The sequence below is a fragment of the Ochotona princeps genome, chromosome 10 (genome assembly GCF_030435755.1).
Source record: "Ochotona princeps isolate mOchPri1 chromosome 10, mOchPri1.hap1, whole genome shotgun sequence".
In the NCBI taxonomy this organism is placed as follows: domain Eukaryota; kingdom Metazoa; phylum Chordata; class Mammalia; order Lagomorpha; family Ochotonidae; genus Ochotona; species Ochotona princeps.
In genome coordinates, this window is record NC_080841.1 from 20,355,688 (window position 1) to 20,370,602 (window position 14,915).

General features: G+C 50.2%; 1 protein-coding gene across 2 annotated transcripts in view; it reads right to left on the reverse strand.

The window, feature by feature from the left end:
* Positions 1 to 14,915, reverse strand: part of KCNH1 (potassium voltage-gated channel subfamily H member 1) — a 334,081-nt gene continuing 319,166 nt past the window's right edge. For both annotated transcript variants that reach the window (XM_004578675.2, XM_004578674.2), the window contains exon 11: positions 1 to 1,296. In XM_004578675.2, the coding sequence (XP_004578732.1) occupies positions 439 to 1,296 (858 nt within the window). In that variant the 3' untranslated portion in view covers positions 1 to 438. The remainder of the gene's footprint in view (positions 1,297 to 14,915) is intronic.

The following is a 14,915-nucleotide window of genomic DNA, read 5'->3' on the forward strand; positions in this document are numbered from 1 at the left end:
AACAGACAGCAACATCCGATACAGCTGTACAAGCTGGGCAGTGCTAGGGTGACCTTGGGGCCCCACGGAGCTCAGCTCTGAACACTGCCCCCACAGGTACCTGCTACTCTGCTCTGGTAGTCAGGATCTTATACAAATACCTTGGTAGTAAAAAATTACAAATGAAGGCAGTCCGCCTTCAGACAGCTTGCCCCTTCTGGAATTGTGCGGAGACACCTCAGATGCACCTGCCAGCTTGTGAGGGAGGGAGCATGCTGCCCATCACCCCCTACTTTTTTCCAGAGAGAATGAGCGTGCCTAAGCCACTAGCCCCACTGGCTTTCTGGTCAAGAGCCGCCTGCTTTGAAGACTTGGCCACGCACGTGGGCATGGGTGGTGAGTGGTGTCTGGGCAAGGGTGTGGGGTTCTGTCCTTGACTTTGCTTCTTAAGCAGACCTCTCAGCTGGCTCCAAAAACATCCCTCTCGGACCCTGGGGACTGGGGCCTGGATAGCTCCAGCAGCTCCTGCGGGGACTGCGAGGCCCTCCTGGAAGTTAATACCCTGAGGATCTCGGCCAGCTGCTTCTCGATGGTGGTCATTTTGGCATTCAAGGCCTTGATGTCCTCCTTCAGCTCGTGTTTGACCTCCAGGACTGTGGCCTGCAGCGTCTGCTCGGGGATGGGGTAGAAGGAATGCTTGACCTCCGCCATGACGGGGCTCCGGTCCTGGGGACTCCGGGCCTCACCCACGTTGTCCAGACGCAGGTCGCTCTTGGTGATGCCGCTGTCGCAGGAGTCCGTCTTCTTCAGCGTGGCCTCGCCTGCCGCCTTCGTCCTCTCCGGGAGTGTCTCCATCGATTCAGCCTTGGATACCTTGTTCCAGTCCTCCCCCTTCCCACAGGCATCTTTGAAGCGAGCCCAGCCTTTGCGCTTGGCACAGTCACCTGCGCCTGCCTTGGGGCCCAGGCACTCAGACCCAGGAGCGTGCAGCTTGGCATGGTCCGACACGGCCGTGGTGGAGGCCGCCTGGAAGGCCACGGGAGTGGCGGGGCTCTCTCGGACCGTGACCACGCTGGCTTTGACCAGGCTGTGGTTGGCCGAGGCGTGCTCCGTGAGGACACTGCCCTTTTCCACGTCCAAGTCATCCAGGTCCCGGCCGCCTCGCTCGGCCGCCAGCCGGGCCTCTTTCTGCTGCCGGAATCGTTGGAAGAGGCGCCGGACTGGGTGGTCGGGGGGCAGGATCAGCGGGGCCTCGTTTTTGCGCTTCATGCGTTCTTCCTCCTCCCGCTTTACGTCACTGATCTTCCGGAAGACAATCTGGAGGGAACAGACGTACACGCGGGGTTAACTCGGCAGGGGCTGTGGCAGCCAACCTCAGCCCTGTATCCCCACCTTGCTCAAGAACCCTTAGCTTCTGACTGATGCTCATTTTCTTTCCCCAGGTTGACCAACAGGGAGCGTTTCAGAGGTCACCTACTGCAGATGGTCCTGGCCTGTGCCACACCCCCTCTCTAACCTGCCCTTACCCGCTTCTGCAGCACATGGAGAGCTTTTCAGAAAGCATTTCCCACCCTGCCCACCTTCTCCAATGGACTGTTCAGAGGGCAAGTCCTGGCGAACTCTGGCCTCAGTGACCTCTTTCAGCTTGTGCTTCACCTCCAGGTTGGTGGCCTGCAGGCTCGGCTCCTAGATGGGATGGAATCCATGCTAGACCTACACCTTGAGGGGCTCCTGGCCCTGTCCTCCAGGCTGGAGCAAATGGAGGCAAGTGCTGGCCCCAGCTCTGCCATCTAACCACGTAGCCTCAGACAAAAATCTCAGCTTTCGCATCTCAACTTCCTGCTGGGACCACTCAGCGCATCCTTGGTAAAGTGATCATTTTCTAGGGCTGAGCCCAAACAAATGCAACCAACACTGGCCTGCTCAGGGTTAGTGAAATGGCAAGGTGGAATGCAGTGCCTTCCACTCAGGTCACTCACAGCTGGACAGGCGGCTACATCTTCAAGCCAAGTTCTCTGAATCGCAGGATGTGACTTCCTGAATCCACTGGACAGCCTCCTTCCTTGCCCCATGGCAGCCGTGATTTTATAACTGCCTCTCCTTGTCCCCTCCCAGATCTAAGCCCTAAGGATTCAGGACAATCTTGCCCTCTCTGAAGGGAGCCAGGGAAACCAGCTGAAGGCATCCCAGGAACAGCACACTGATGAGAGCAGAGCGGTCGGCGCCCTTTCTTCCCACGGCCCAGTGCTCTGAGGGGGCTCACTGGCCGTCCTCTCCTTCATATCTCTGTGCATGCTATTTATTCTCTGGTCCCTGCTCTTATCCAAATCCTCCTCACACTGACCCTTGGCGCAAGCAGCACTTCCTCCAGAAAGTCTTCCTTGATTCCACTGTGTTGTAAGTTCTCCTCCTGCCTCCTACCTCTGGCATTCTTGGATGGGCTCACATTTGCCTTGCTGGATTGAACTAAAGAGTACAACTAAAGAGTACAACATCTGTACTAAACAGGCAACTATTTGTCCCCAGCCATTCTTTAAGGGGAAGAAGGATGGAAAGAGAGAAAATGGATGAGAAGATACATTCCTACGCTCTCCCACCTCCCCCAGGTCAGACTACAGCTGACTGCTATGGTCCCTGCCCCCTCATGGACCCCCTTTAATTTGAACCAATTGGAGTTTCTGTTCCTGTGAGCAAATATTTCTGAACAGGGTCCCAGTTATGTCCATGCATATCTTAATCCTTCTCCAGGACCTGAGACTAGAACAATATTTGGCATATTCCACCTGTTACACTTGCTATTTCAAAGGAAACATGTGTTTTTATATTGTCTGGTTTGTTCTTTCTACTCCCAGCCTGGTACCTGGAGGACCCTGCTTGAGTATCTGTGGGAAGAACGTATGAATGACCAACATAATGAGCAGCTGGTGAATCCACACCAGGCTGGCTTCGCGTACAGAGATGACAGCACAGTGCTTGCAGTTCCACGTTGTGGAAGAAAGGGTTTGGCTCAGAATGTATGCCGTCTTTTGATGACATCTAGACATCAGGGGGCCAGCGCAGCCCTTGAGACTTGGAACGGGATGCTCTAAAGTGAAAGGGAATCTTTCAGACATGGAAGAGACAACACAAAAGGCATCCTGATCAGTGACCCAGCAGAGTGCAGGTAGCGTTACCAAGACTCCACACGCATTGGAGGCACATACTCATGAGGGTAGCCAGTATTCCTTGAAGGCGTTGCTTCATGGGCTTGCCAGCCCTGTGTCCCCTGGGTTGTGAGTGACACACATTCAGCTGCTCTGGCTGCTTGGCGAGTGGGGTCTGTCCAGGTACTCCCTGAGAGGAGACATGAGTCTCACTGGGGTGCCACCTCTCCTGAAGCCTCTTGGCTTTGCCCAGGACGTCACATCCTGTGTTCCACAGCCACTGCAACACGGCCATCTCAGTCAGAAGACAGGTGATGCAGGAACCAGCTTTCTGCCCTGCAGAAGCGCCTGCACCCTCCTTTGGGAATCAGGAAATGCTGAGCGGCCGCCAGGGGATGAAGCATTCGGAGCCTGTGCACAGTGGCTGAGGTCTGACAGCTTTGCGGAGGGGCCTGCTGCCTTACTCCACCTGCTTTGTTTTGAGCAGTTAGTCATGGAGTCTATCTCTAAACAGCCAGATCCAGGCATTTTGACAAATACTCCAGATCTGAGTGTGTAGGGTGGCTATGGGACTCATGACGATGAGTTTGGTGCCACCAGCCATCTCTGCTGCAGTTCCCCACAGCCTATAAACTATGGTCAAGACCTCAGACCCTAACTCAGGACACACTATGCCGAAACACGGGCATGGCTGGCCTCTTGCTTTGTGACCTTCAGGAATCATCTGCTTTAACAAACATACTCGCACTTCCTGGAGATGCCACAAAGACTTCCACGGCCTTTACCACCTGATGTGGCTTCAGGCTCCCCAAAGACCCACACTCTGATGTTTTCATTGCTGCCACCCTCTGGGTGTCCACTGTACTCAACAGATGGACAAGAAATCAATACTAGGTCAGTATATAACTGATGGCCAAGGCCCTATTCATGTGGCCCACCGCAGGCAAAACAATTGACATACTCTGCCCCAGACATCGACTTCTGATTAAATCAGAGAGAAAGAGCCCACAGGTAGAATACTTATGTATGGCACATTGGCTCCAGAAGGAGAGGGGAATGAGTAAATAAGATCTTAAAGGACTCCCACGTTCATTCATCTTCCTCGCACACTGCCCTCCTATTGATCATCACCTCTGCCTGATTTCATTTTTTAGGCTCTTCTACAAGCCCAGAGAACTGATGTTTAAAGAAGCTCGGAGGTGAACCTCTTCCTCCTACCCGCCACCCCCCGCCTCCTCCGCCAGTGAGGGGAACTGCTCAGGTACTTTTTCTTTGTGTCAACTTAGATCTTCCTATGGAAAGCAATCTGGTATCAAGGGAAGAGCCTGCATGGGGAGTGAAGACTGGAGAGCCTGTGGCAGCCCTGCTGCCCCCCAAGGCAGGGCTCTATCCATTGCTCGATGGTGCAGCCCCTGCCTCCCATCCAAACAGCCTCGGGCTTGCTTGCTATGACTTTTCTGTGCTACATAGTAAGATTCATTATAGGTTTTCATTTTGGGGAAGGATTTTCTAGTACCCCCCCCCCCCCCGAAAAAAAAACATCTTGAAGGGCCCTCCCAGAAAGCACAGAATCCAAATTTCTCATGAAAGACATAGGGGTCTCCATCACAATTGGATGGTTGAGAAGACTAAAGCTTAGCAGGTAGAGTAACCTGCTCAAGCTCACACAGCTGGTGAACGGCAAGACTTCAGGATATGAACTGCTGCTCTTGCCATCACGTCAGGGATTCCTGGGCAGGCACTATTCCATCAGGAGAGACTGTTCAAACAACCCTCTAGAAAGGCTAAGCCCTGAGACAGACCACTTCTCTGACCCTGTCCTTGGTCAGGGCAAGATGAGCCTAGAGCCTTTCTGGATTCAGCCAAAGTCCTGCCAGTCCACAGATACAAACTTTAGAAGACAGTGCTTGTATGACATGCATAGTATGGAGAAAGTATGTGTGGATTTCAAGATTTGTCTACCAAAATAATGATGCTGTTCAGCTTATGACTTATCCAATATAGAGGGCCAAGGCAGGGCTGGCTGCTCTGCCTTGCTTACCAGACTGGTGTCCCTCAGGCCTGGAAGATCTGCATAAATGAGGTTGAGCTGAACAGATCTAACAGATCCTTACACTACAGGGCTTTCTGTTTTCAACTGTGCTTGAAAAACTAGTCCCCCCGGATATGTGGTGAGTCAGGATAATTAGCTACCTCTTCAGGGTGGGCACAATCCTCAAGTTCCAGCCAAGATGAGGCTGGCGTGGGGGACAGGAGTCCCTTAACAAGAGGGTTTCCGGGCCCGGCGGCATGGCCTAGCGGCTAAAGTCCTCGCCTTGAACGCCTCAGGATCCCATATGGGCGCCAGTTCTAATCCCGGCAGCTCCACTTCCCATCCAGCTCCCTGCTTGTGGCCTGGGAAAGCAGTTGAGGACGGCCCAATGCATTGGGACCCTGCACCCGCGTGGGAGACCGGGAAGAGGTTCCTGGTTCCCGGCATTGGATCGGCGCGCACCGACTGTTGCGGCTCACTTGGGGAGTGAAACATCGGATGGAAGATCTTCCTCTCTGGCTCTCCTCCTCTGTGTATATCTGACTTTGTAATAAAAATAAAATCTTTAAAAAAAAAAACAAGAGGGTTTCCAAGACACACACAGGGAAAGGAGGACCTGGGAGGGGAAATGCTCAGAGACATGGCAACATCATGAAGAGATATCAAATACTTCAAATATTTCAAAGAACCCGACTGGAATTGAAATCTATACACCTAAAGAGATTCCACACAGGTTTGAATAAGCAAGAACTGAAGCATGGACCAACCCAGAAACAACTGCAGTATTTTCTGTTGGATTCAGACATACAGCCAACTCTGGTGTGAGGCCCACTGGGCTACACCCTAGCCACTGCATGACCTTGGGCAAGTCGGGCCTTCCTTGATCAGATCCACAGTTGTTAGATCTGGTGAGGGTCTCCGCTCCTGAGGGAGAATTCCCCAGGGCAGGGTAAGGAGGTGACATGGGCAACCAGGTTCCAGGAGATTCAGAGGTAGGCAGCTGACCTAGGGTATTAAGCAGGGTCTGGAACTCTCTGGTCTGGGGAATGGTGAGGCCACTGGTGTTTGCAGTCTTCCGTGTAGCAGCAGTGTAGCCTCATACCTCCCCAGCCCCTGTGCACCACTCTGCCTGCACGTACCCTTCCAGCCCACCTGTTCACCCGCAGGGAGTGGCCTCCAGCAGTCTCAATCCCTGGTCCCTGACAGACGATTGATGGGGTCTTGAAACCCTTTCTTCCTTAGGCCCAACACATTTAGCTAGCTAGCTATGTAGAGTGGGGAACACAAAGCCCAAACGACTGAGAACCTGTGGTATGCAGAGCACTCCACATGGGAAAGAAACAGAGCTGCATCTCCTCAGGGCACTGGGGTCCATGCTGGAGTCAGAGAAAGCATTTGTAATGTGGGGTCCCTGCAGGCCCTGTGCCGTGGCTGTCTTTGCTTCTGCCTCTGCACCCACCAATTACCCTGCCTGGTTTTATGGCAAAGCGTAAAACAAAGACTAACAAACTGAGCTGTCAGACAAGTTGTAAGCAAGGAAAGACAAACTGCAGATGGGCTGATAGAATAAGGCTTTGAGGAAAAGGTCACTTAAACCCCTCAGAGTGAGACGATTCTGGAAGCATCAACTGGAATCAGGAAGATAGAAAAGGTGAATAATTTGGGAGATAAGATGATCCAAGCAGGAAGCACTACATATCAAGACACACAGTCCACTCTTCCACCCGCCAACCCCTGCCAAAAAAACAACAACAACAACAAAAAAAAAAACATCTAGTGTGGAACTGTGTTCCTGCAGCAGGTAACAGTCCTAGGGCTGACACTAACACACAGCTCCCCTGGGCCAGGTGCCATTTTGAAGGCTGAGCACAGGCCGACTAATGCCATCCTTGAAGCAACTCCAGCAAGTGCACAGACTTCTCAAACTCTTAACAGATGCACAAACTGAGCTTAGAAAGGGTAAGTGAATTATCCAAGGGATGACTCCATACAAGACACACCCCACTCCCAGTAACCTTCCGGGCCTGTGCTCTAAGCCATTCTGCGATGGAAAATATTGCGGGTTTAGGAAAAAGCAACGTTTTTCCTATCTGTCTGGATGACTTCTGTTCCAGTGAGGGGCTGAGAAGCAACACACTGGGAAATAGAAGAGCTGGTTGAGGGCACACGAGGATTCCCAACGCATTTAAGGAAAAAAGATGGCCTGCTAGGTCCTTTAATTCACCAGGGAAAAATCCAGATTTTGATCAAGGCAGGTAAAAGGGACTATGCAACACATGGGCTTGGTATTTCGAGAACTGGAAAATCTTGCTTCCTTGGGGGCTGCTGAGGTTATGGTTATAGATGACTCTACTGGCCACAGCCCTGGTGGGAGGAGTAGGCTCTACCTACACAGAGGTCCTAATGAGCTTTATTCAGAAAAAACCTACAGGTCAGAGCTGCAGTGCTGTCAGTGGTCCATTGGCTTCTAGCATGCTGCTCACAGACTGGTCCCTCCCACTACCACACAGCACCTGTGCTTTCTGCTGCCTTTAATCAAGCATGACTTGTCTGTCATTCACTCTGGCAAGGGTCCCAATGGACTGGTTGGCACAGAGGGCAGATGTGTAAGGTCTTCTTTGGACCAACTCATCTAGGGCCTGAAAGACTTCCACCTGCTCCTCTGATTTTCCAAAGATTGAAGACCAATATAGATGAGGATCCTTCCTTCTCAAATGAGATTTGGCCCATGGCTGCTGTAAAGGGGAGACAGCACTGGCCTGCAGAAGTGACTGGCATTGTACCTCTCAAGGAACCACATTCATCACTTTCTCCTGGCTTTGCATTCTCTTGGGGCAGTGGAATGAAGTATGTGCCCCAGAGACACATCTACCCGAATGTCTGGGTAGGATCTTATTTGGAATGAAGGTCTTTGCAGATGGGAGGGAGTAAAGATCTTGAAGTAAAGGGGCCATATATTAAGGTGGGTCCTAAATCCAGTAATGGTTGTTCCTCTAAAGAAAGGGGGAGCACACAAAATGCAAAGGCTATAGGGTGACAGAAGTAGACTGGGCTCTGTGCCTATGAGCCAAGGATGGCTGACAGCAACCAGAAGCTGAGTAAAGCCTCAAATGGGATTACCCTAGGAAGCTCTACAAGGAGCCAGCAGGTGATTTCAGACTTCCACTCCCCAGGAACCATGAGAAGAGATTTGTGTTGGGTTAGGCTTGTGGCCATTTGCTGCGGTGGCCTTCAGAAACCAGGACACAAATTTGCTTAGCAGCTGCTGGTCCAGAGCCTGCACTTTGCACTCCGTGCTCTGCCAGGTGTTCTCACAGGACCCTGCTGCTTCTGCAGTCACCTTGCCAGAGCTCAGAGCCAGCAGAGGGGCTGGTAAGATGGCACAGATGCCACCTGTGGTAAGCTGTTGTTGCCAACTCTGAGGAGCTAACGCAATCCTTGCAAGATTAAGATGTCTACAGTACAAATGCCTATGCCCAGCCTTACTGTGGAATTCCAACACCGTGGCAGCATGAAGAGCCCCTAGTTGCACAGTGCCTAGTGATGCTGCTCCCTCCAGCCCCAGCTCTAACCCTGAGCAGCCCCACCCTGTGCACAGCTACAGCCACGGCTCTTAGCCCCTCACTCTGTTCTCATCCTTTCCTCCTTCAGTATGGTTGAAATCATCCATCAGCCCAAGAGGACCAGAGCCTGGGCTTGAGTGGGAGGGAGGCCAGGCCAAAGGCTTTGGCTGGTGACACACTATCAGGGATGGCTCAGGGGACAGAGGGAATGATGACACACACAGCCTGCTTCTAGGCAGATATGCCAGTCCTCAGTACACTGAGGAACCCAACTACCTATCAACACTCAGCCTTTCCCTTTGGCCTCACATGGGCCAAGTTCCTGAAAAGCATAGACAAGATCACAGGCAAGATCCCTGCAGACACCAGCACCGGGAATCACTCAGTTCCTCCAGGGTTGTCCCCTGCCCTAGGAAGCAGAGAGAACCCTGATTAACCATGTGCCATCCCATAACCCTTCCAGAAGCTGCTATTGTAGCCTTTTTGTCCATGCCTGCGCTCCTAAGCAGCCCCATGTGGTCACTCACAGAAGGAAAATCAATTACAGAAGAATTCTCGGAAGCTCAGTTTTAAAGGGGCAACTCCTAGCTTTTAATCTCGCACTTCCATCCAAAGCCCCGACTCAGGGGTGGGTGGCGCTTGGGGCTGCTGTCCCTCTGCTCCTTTACTCTGGCAGTGCTCCAGGTGAGGAAGCCTGGAGTTCCCAACTTGCCTGCACCAGCAGCACTTCTGAAGTGCAAAAGAATCACAGAGGGAGCTTTCTTCAAAATGTGTACTCTGCACTCCTCCCCAAGCATCCCTTCTGCTACCCTGACCTCCACCTCCATTTGAGAACCATGACCCTAGCCCAGAACCAAAGAGGGTGCCTTTAAGCACACACCCTGGGAAATGGAACAGGACTGTCCCTCATGCACATATTTCACACTCACGTTCAGGGGACATGCATGGGCACACACCCAGCAGACAGGCTGCCTCTGCTCGGTGCCCATGTACTAAGGTACACATGTATCCTCTCACCAGTTCTCCCTGTCACCCTGTGTTTCCACGAGGGATCTCTAGCCTCCCCCCCGGTGCCATCCTGGGCAGAGGTAGGAGGCACTGGATCTGAAGACAAAAATAGTTCTGCAGGACCAATGTTATTTATATCTGTTCTGTTGGAGCCCTCTGCCTGTAGGGCCTGTGTGCACTGGGGAGGAACTCTCAGCTAAGTGCTGAGGTCTTAGTGATGGGGAAGAACAAGAACCACACAGGCCATTCCACTGCAGCCAGGGACCTGTGTGAATCCCTGGCCCTCTGCGGCAGAGCTGCTGTGCTGGGAGTCCATAGCTGTGTCCCTATCTTCCACCAACCTGGAACTCCCTGCTGGGGTTTAATTCTCAAGTCATTTTTTAAAAGCATCACTTGGGCCCGGCGGCATGGCCTAGCGGCTGGGGTGCTCGCCTTGAAAGCCCCGGGATCTCATATGGGCGCCGGTTCTAATCCCAGCAGCTCCACTTCCCATCCAGCTCCCTGCTTGTGGCCTGGGAAAGCAGTTGAGGACGGCCCAGTGCATTGGGACCCTGCACCCGCGTGGGAGACCCGGAAGAGGTTCCAGGTTCCCGGCTTCAGATTGGCGCGCATCGGCCCGTTGCAGCTCACTTGGGGAGTGAAACATCGGACGGAAGATCTTTCTCTCTGTCTCTCCTCTGTGTGTATCTGGTTGTAATAAAATGAATAAATCTTTAAAAAAAAAAAAACATCACTTGAGAAGTATAAAGGAACACACACACAGAGGGATTTCCCATCTGCTGGTTCAATCACCAAAAGCCTGCAACAGCTCAAGCTGGGCCATACCAAAGCCAGGAATTCTATCCAGGTCTCCTAAAGTGGGTTGGCAGGAGCCCAAGTACGTGAAGTATCACCCATTGTCTCCCAGAAGGTATGTTAGCAGGAAGTTGGGTAAGAAGCAGAGTAGGGACCTTTAGTCACCTTTACCAGCTAGTTTCTTGTGAGGGTCTGCCAGTGGCCACTGTAACTTGAAGTTGAAGGAGGAAGAGATGACTTCCTGATTTTAGCTCCTACAGCCTAGGCTCCAGCTGAGCATGGTTATCTTCAGCCATATTTGTGGGTGCTCCCCGGCACAAGTCTCACTGGTCTCCAGCTGTGTACCCCAGATCAGGGCACAGCTCCCGGGCTCTCATCCCATGAGCACATGCCAAGCCAAGCTCTCCTCCAGAGTCAGAGCTGATTCTCCTTTTTGCTATTTTCCCCTCCGATACACAAGATATGATACATGGGCAATAAGCCCATGTAAAGAAAGCCCAGTTCTCTAGGCTGGGTCTCTCCCAACACTCTGCCTTCAAGCTTGGCTTACTCTCCCTAGAGTGGGTCTCTTTGGGCCCTCCTTTTACCCATTATAAAGAGAAAAATATGTCCCATGACATGGACATGGGAACTGGGCCAGATGTAATGTATGTAACCCACATACTACCCCCACACCGACCCGTGCTCAGTGTAGTTCCTATTTCCCCTCTTCTTGGAATTTCAGGTCTCACCTTCCTTATACTAAGAATATGGCCTTCTGTGCTCCTGATTCAATGGAAGAGCCCTGCCACCCATCCAAAGTAGCTGTAGCTGACCAGACTTGGACACAGTATGGATACAGAAGTGTTCAGATGTAGCAGGGACTCCCATAAGCCATCTTCAGAACAGCCGATAACCCCACACATCAGGAAAAGCTACTGTGCTTACTCAGGAGAGGTGGGAAGAGATGGCAGAAGAGCTGCACTCCCTGCCACTAACAGGGCTCATGATTCCCCATGTGGCTTGCTGTACTCCATTCATTCACCTGTCCCACACCATTTTTCACTGATATTTTACCAATTGACCATGTTGTAAACTTGACCTGTTTTTGGATTAAAAAATAGTCAACCAAACTACCTGGGCATAACTTGCCCATGTTTAGGTCATCAATGGACAGCAGGGCCCAGAGGTGACTTGATTAGCAAGTAGTAGAACCAGGAGGAATTCAGACCAGGGTGTGAAACCACAAACCCATTTTGCTTTCCACCTGCCACACTCATGTTCAAAAGACACACATGTGGAGACAGCTGCCAAGGGCTCAGCAGTTTCTCTCTGGTGACAGCTAGGGACCCTTAAATAGGTTGGGATTACAAGTGTAGGGAAGTGGATGGTCCCCCTGCTTCTTCCTGCTGCTGCCCTCTTGAAAATCTGTTAATCAAGAGGTGAACCAAATAAGGTAGTCAGTAACTGACAAGCCACCAAAGATATGGCTAATGATAGGTTATTAAATAAGCATCAATGGCAACAATTAGACCATCTTTCCGGGCTACCAGAACAACACACCAGAGACCTGAAGCACTGAGAAGGGATGACATGGTGCTTTCTATCCTTGGCCTGGGGAACAGACACCTTACTGTCCACTGCAAATTGCTACTGCATTTCCTGCCACAGGCATGGGGTGTCTGAAGCCAGTCTCTTGCTGTTACGGCAGCCCCTGTGGCCACAGTGAGAAAAGTCCTGAGCTGGAGACAGAAGCACGTCTGTTTAGCTGAGCACACCTCTGTCCCCTTCAGGGGAATTGTGACTAGATCCAAAAGCTCCACTACATATTTCCTTTCTTCCCACTTTCACTCTCTACTCATTCTCTCTCTCCCTCTCTCATCTTTTCTATATGCTTTAGGTTTAGGTTTTCATTTGTTGCTGAACAACAGTTAGGAAAGGCTTTCTGTGGAAAGCCATATAATGAATACTTTTGGCCCAGTAGCCAAGTCTCAGTTGCAGCTACTCAACTTTGTCAGTGGTCGCACAAAAACATCCATGTACACAAATGGGGATGGATATGTTCCAATAAAACTTCATTTGCTAAAGCAGGTGGTGAGCCAGATTTCAGCTGAGGCCGTAGTATGCCAGCTGCTATCCTCATCCATAGCTGGCCTTTTAGTCATTTTTTGGTGTCCTCCTATGATACCCAAGTACTTTGATATGATCACATGGCTTTGGCTTTCGTTTGGTTTTGGTCTTTGCACTTCAGGTTCTTCCCCCTCACTCTGCAGAAGAGGGGAGCCTGGAGCCTGGAGAGGAAGAGGGATTCACGAAGACCACACTTTTTTTCTGTTGCAGAAATAGTTACTCTCAAGATCCCAAAGTTCCCATTTTAAGACCAGACAGCTTCAGCTTTGAATTTTGGCTATCATCTGTTAGCTACACTCAGACAAACTTCTACTACTACTAATCACAATCCCTTTTTTCCTGGCCTACTATCCTACCTCTCCCTCTTTCCTCCTTCTCTTCCTTTCTATGAACCCATCACTAATTTTTTTTACATGAGCTAATACCTCTATGACATGCCCATCAGTAATATTTTCTACGTGTCTCAGCACCTCAGGTTTATATTACCCATGGGGACATCATTTCTGGGTCCTCTGTCCCTTTGTTTTGATCTGGCCTGACTATTTTCCAGGTTGGAGAGTTCTTTTTATTGCTGTCCTGTAGCTAGCCAGCTGTCTCTCTAGTTTTCTCCTCGTTTTGCTGGAGCACACCCTCTAGTGGTTCCCCCAGGAAAGAATGCTCTGAAAGTCACATGAATCCCTGCATTCCTGCAAATGTTCCTAGCATCAACCTTGACAATAGTTTAGGTATAGAATTTTAGGGTGAAATTTGTTTTCCAGAATAATTTTCAAACTGTGACCACTAGCATTATATACACTCTGTAGCATTAAGAACTTTGTGTGAGAGTGCTTCAAAAAGTGGAAAAATTGATTTGAAAGAAAAGACTATTTTGATGCAAAAATGTATACAGAAACTCATATGTAATGTTTTATAATGTGTATTTTCCATGAGCTTCTGAAAATCCCTCGTATCTAGCAGCACTGTGACTGAGATGTCCACTCTGATTTCTAATCCTTTGTTACATCATATAGAAGTTGCAAAATCCACAACAATACATTTTGGTATGGGTCTCACTCAAGGAGCTGGAACACCTGATAGCCTTGCAATTAGGATTCTTATTCTCCCATACTGCAGGGGGTTTGTTTTCTTTGATAGGTTTCTGCCTTTTTCTGAACTTCTCCGAGATAAGTGGCACCGATATTACCTTTCCCTCACCTTTTTTCTCATGTTTGTTTTTTCCCAAAACATTTATTTTCATCGAAAAGGCAGATTTGACAGAGAAGGAGACAGAAAGATCTTCCATCCACTGGTTCACTCCCCGAATGGCCAAAACAGCCAAAGCTGAGCTGATTCAAAGCCAGGAGCTTCTTCCACGTCTCCCACATGGGTGCAGGATCCCAAGTCTTTGGGCCATCCTCTGCTGCTTCCTCAGGCCTCATGGGGGAGCTGGATTAGAAGTACAGCAGTCAGGAACTGAACCTGTATCCATAGGGGATGTCAGCACTTAGAGGTGGATTAGCCAGTTGAGCCAATGTGCAGGTGCCTTTCCTTACTCTCTGTTTGACCTTCTTAAAGGTCCCTTATGCCAAGATTTAAAAGGGGGGGGGAGGGGAGAGTGGTTTACAATTTATAGTATGATAAGAAGAAAACTCCCAATACTCCAGTTTTTAAAAGAGATAAAGAGAAGTCACAGAAATTGTTAAGTATCTGAAAGAGTGTCAAACATCTCACTCATATTAAGAAAACTAAACTACCCCAGGATGTCTTTTTTTCCCCAATGATTAGATTGTTAAAAATTCGGCAGCTGAGCAGCCCACTTTGTTGACAGTAATGGGGAAAGAAACCCTCTTGTACATTTCTGACAATTATCCCGCTCCCCCCACACCTGGCTCCTTTCCTCATCAATTTCCTTGTCTATAATATAGAGCTATTAACAGTATCTACTGTCTTCACAGAATGACTAAGGATTCAAAGGAATACATATAAAAGCATGGTACACATGAAGGCATATTGAAAAAGTTCATAGGAAAATGTGTATTACGGGGTCCAGCATGGTATCCTAGTGGCTAAAGTCCTTGACTTGCATGTGCCAGGATCCCATATGGGCACCAGTTCATAGCCCATCTGCTCCACTTCCCTTCCAGCTCCCTTCTTGTGGCCTGGGAAAGCAGCAGAAGATGGTCCAAAGCTTTAGGACCTTGTGCCCACGTAGGAGACCCAGAAGAATCTCCTGGCTGCTAGCTTTGGATTGACTTAACTCCAGCTGCTGCAGCCACTTGAGGAATGAACCAGTGGATGGAAGATCTT